The sequence below is a fragment of the Galeopterus variegatus genome, unplaced genomic scaffold (genome assembly GCF_000696425.1).
Source record: "Galeopterus variegatus unplaced genomic scaffold, G_variegatus-3.0.2 Scaffold2748, whole genome shotgun sequence".
Lineage (NCBI taxonomy): Eukaryota > Metazoa > Chordata > Mammalia > Dermoptera > Cynocephalidae > Galeopterus > Galeopterus variegatus.
This window is the reverse complement of record NW_007728859.1, coordinates 230,968-234,109: the sequence shown is the minus strand read 5'-3', so window position 1 is coordinate 234,109 and position 3,142 is coordinate 230,968. Positions and strand designations below refer to the sequence as shown.

Here is a 3,142-nt window from a genome sequence, read left to right as displayed (position 1 = left end):
GGCCGCCCGGCTGCTCAAGCCCGAGCTGCAGGTGTGCGTGTTCTGCCGGAACAACAAGGAGGCCGTGGCGCTCTACACCACCCACGTCCTGAAGGGCCCCGACGGCCGAGTTCTGTGCCCGGTGTTGCGCCGCTACACGTGCCCCCTGTGCGGCGCCAGCGGCGACAACGCCCACACCATCAAGTACTGCCCGCTCTCCAAAGTGCCGCCGCGCAGCGCCAGGGACGGCCTGACCGGCAAGAAGCTGCGCTGAGGGCCTGGGCTCCGGGCTGCTGCTGACACCTGGCGCCGCCGGGCGGAGGCGGGGGGGCCGCCTGCCGTCTCTCCCTTCGGGTCTGCGCACCGTCTCGCCCTCGCCGTGGAGGAAGCGTGGACATCAGCAGCTGGCTGAACTGGGGACGTCGTCTTGGGTGGCTTTTCAGAAGAAGTCGAGTCTCTGGAGTACGTGTCGAGCGCTTGACACTAGGCGCTAAGATCTTGGTTTGTCTCTGCGGTTTGTAGTTTACGCACGTCCAGAACGGCGAAGGCCGGGGGTGCGTCCCACTACCTGAAAGATGGCAACTTAGAGGCACTGTTCACTTGCTGTACACGTCAGCCTATTTTAGATGCGTACCGTATGAAATGGTCTTAATCGAATCTTGGGTGTTTCATTTTATGAATGGAGGCACTCTACTAGGTCTAGAATATTTTTTTAAAAGCCTCTGGACTGAGCATAAAACTGGCGATTTTATGGAATGCCGGCAAACGACTTCTGTTGTTTGAAGCAAGTAATATCTTAGTTGTGCTTAATCGGTTATTCTAATTCCGGGTGAAGCGATCCCTTGTAGCATCAGCGCTATGAGAAGTGAAGGTTTAGTAAACTTTCCGGTATTAATTTGGGTGGGTACTCTCTCCTCGTGGCTTGTTTCCCTCCTAGATGGAGGTGTAAAATGCACAATCTGTAGCAGGTAGAATGCAATTCTTTATCCTTTTATGTACCAGATCTTATTACTGAACTAGCAAGTAGCCTTTTTCCACCTTTAAAAATTGTGCCAAGTAATAATCATTTTGTGTATATACTTGGAAATGGTGCTGTTTTAAGGGGAAAAAAAGCCCTTGTGTAATTTATACAATAACAATATATGAATTAATCGATCTTGCATATAATTTGCCTACCTGGCCTTTTCTCTCCTCACTCATCCATTTTAGTTTTTTTAAATGTTTGATAACATCAAAGGGGAGAAAGGTAAGAAAGCAGTATTAATTTACCCAGAAACGCTAAATTTCAGGATCCCTAAATAGCAAAGAAAAGATCATTCCAGCTGTTGCCTCGCAAACTAAATAGATCCCTTGAGCTCTGCAGGACTAATGTAATAAACTGTGTTCAAGAAGTTTCCACACTGGGCTGTATCTACCTTTAAGAATATAGGCAGTCCTCAAACCAGAATAAGCAGTAACTAAAGGGACTAATTGTCAGGGACAAAAACACAACCTTCCCCTTCGTGTTCTCATTCTTACTGGAAGACCCTAGGTCTGTTTCTGGAACCCCCAGCAGTTAGTCGTGAGATTAACCCTAACCCTTAGGCAAAGGTTCTTAACTCCTCCTTTACCTCCCACCCCCATTTTTTAAATCCCCACGCTGAATGCCACACTGTGGCATATAGCTACCTACCATCAAGACAGATGTAGGAGCAAAAGCGGAAGATGAACTTATCTGAGATGTAGAAAAGCATCACTATCTGAAAATACCCTAAAGTATATAAAGCTTCCAGTAGGAGGATTTAGCTAGGGTATTAGAAGTCAGACTGCTTTCATAATAAATGGCTCACTTCCTCAACAGCAAATTGGCTTGATCCGGAACTTTCATTTGAAGGTTAATAGAGGCTGGGGTAAATACTAGGAAGCTTCAGAGCCCTGTTAGTTAAAGGAAGGTGCATCAGGAGTAAGGGGGGTGAGGGGCCAGCACAGTTTCTTATTAGCCAGAGGGAAAAAATAATCTACCCCTGCTAGTCTTAACCCAAGACCAGAGAACTGCAGATTTGACTGGGCCTAAACTCAAATAGCTTAATAAAACCATGTAATTACTTGTTTCTTCTTTTGCTTGAAAATATACCAGTTTAAATTAGCTTTGCTTTTTGGGTAAAGTTTTTCAGGTTAACAAATTCCTATTACCTCTCCCACTACTCTGTTCTACGTTTTCGAAAGGGTCACTATATAAACAGATGAGCGCATTCTCCAGGCCAAAAGTAGTAGTGAGGTAGCAGGATCAATTTACTATTTTGTATTTTCTTTTTAGTCAAATTTTTGTTTCCAAGGTCTCAAGCATGTGGCTTTGATATACCCTTAGCATATGGAAATCACTGATGTTGTACCTTATACTAATTTGATATTCTGACACCATTACTATTTTACCAGAACAAGGAACATGTTGAGCATGGAACATAAGTCCTGAAGTCAGGAGAGTAGTGGAAGAGGTCCCTACAAAACCTCAGAGTCAGACAGCTGTAACATTAATCCATTGTAAAAGTGCCCTATATCAGCCCCCTTGTACCACTCCCATCAAATTTGCCTGTTTTCCAGCAAACATTGAATTGCTGGGAGTTAAAGTATGAAGAGAATATTACTATCATTTTCTAGAATTCTCTTATGAAACAGGTATTATACGTTCACTTAAAAGCAATCCTTGGAACTCAATGTAAAACTATACTATTATACGTTCACTTAAAAGCAATCCTTGGAACTCAATGTAAAACTATACACACTTTGCAAAACTAAATTGTTTAGGATAAAGAACTCCTATTTTTCAAAGTTTACAAAATATACCAAATAGTGACAAAGTTATCTGCTTCAAAAGAACATGTGTATTTGGCTAAGTAACAAAACAGTATATGGAATCCTCAAAAGAGCTTAAACTGCAGGGGCACAGACTGCCTTAACCTGTTATTTTCTGTACAGACTTAAATTTCCAGTGGGCTTTTATTTCAGTTTTCCTACAAAGTTGTTTTTACAAGGAGCAGAATTATTAGCTTTGATTCTTACAAATAACTTTTGTCATAGACCTGAGACCAAAACTATACATTTTAAAATGATATCAAATATGTGTGGGGCCGGCCCGTGGCTCACTCAGGAGAGTGCAGTGCTGATAACACCAAGGCCACGGGTT

At 43.3% G+C, this 3,142-nt stretch overlaps 2 protein-coding genes across 2 annotated transcripts in view; one reads left to right on the top strand and one right to left on the bottom strand.

The window, feature by feature from the left end:
- The window catches only part of NANOS1 (nanos homolog 1 (Drosophila)), a 2,017-nt gene extending 1,764 nt beyond the window's left edge, over positions 1-253 (top strand). Inside the window, exon 3 of the mRNA XM_008582875.1 lies at positions 20-253. Within this exon, the coding sequence (XP_008581097.1) occupies positions 20-253 (234 nt within the window). The remainder of the gene's footprint in view (positions 1-19) is intronic.
- A 1,600-nt stretch (positions 254-1,853) lies between these two features.
- Positions 1,854-3,142, bottom strand: part of EIF3A (eukaryotic translation initiation factor 3, subunit A) — a 33,888-nt gene continuing 32,599 nt past the window's right edge. Inside the window, exon 17 of the mRNA XM_008582874.1 lies at positions 1,854-1,893. Coding sequence (XP_008581096.1) covers positions 1,854-1,893 — 40 coding nt within the window. The remainder of the gene's footprint in view (positions 1,894-3,142) is intronic.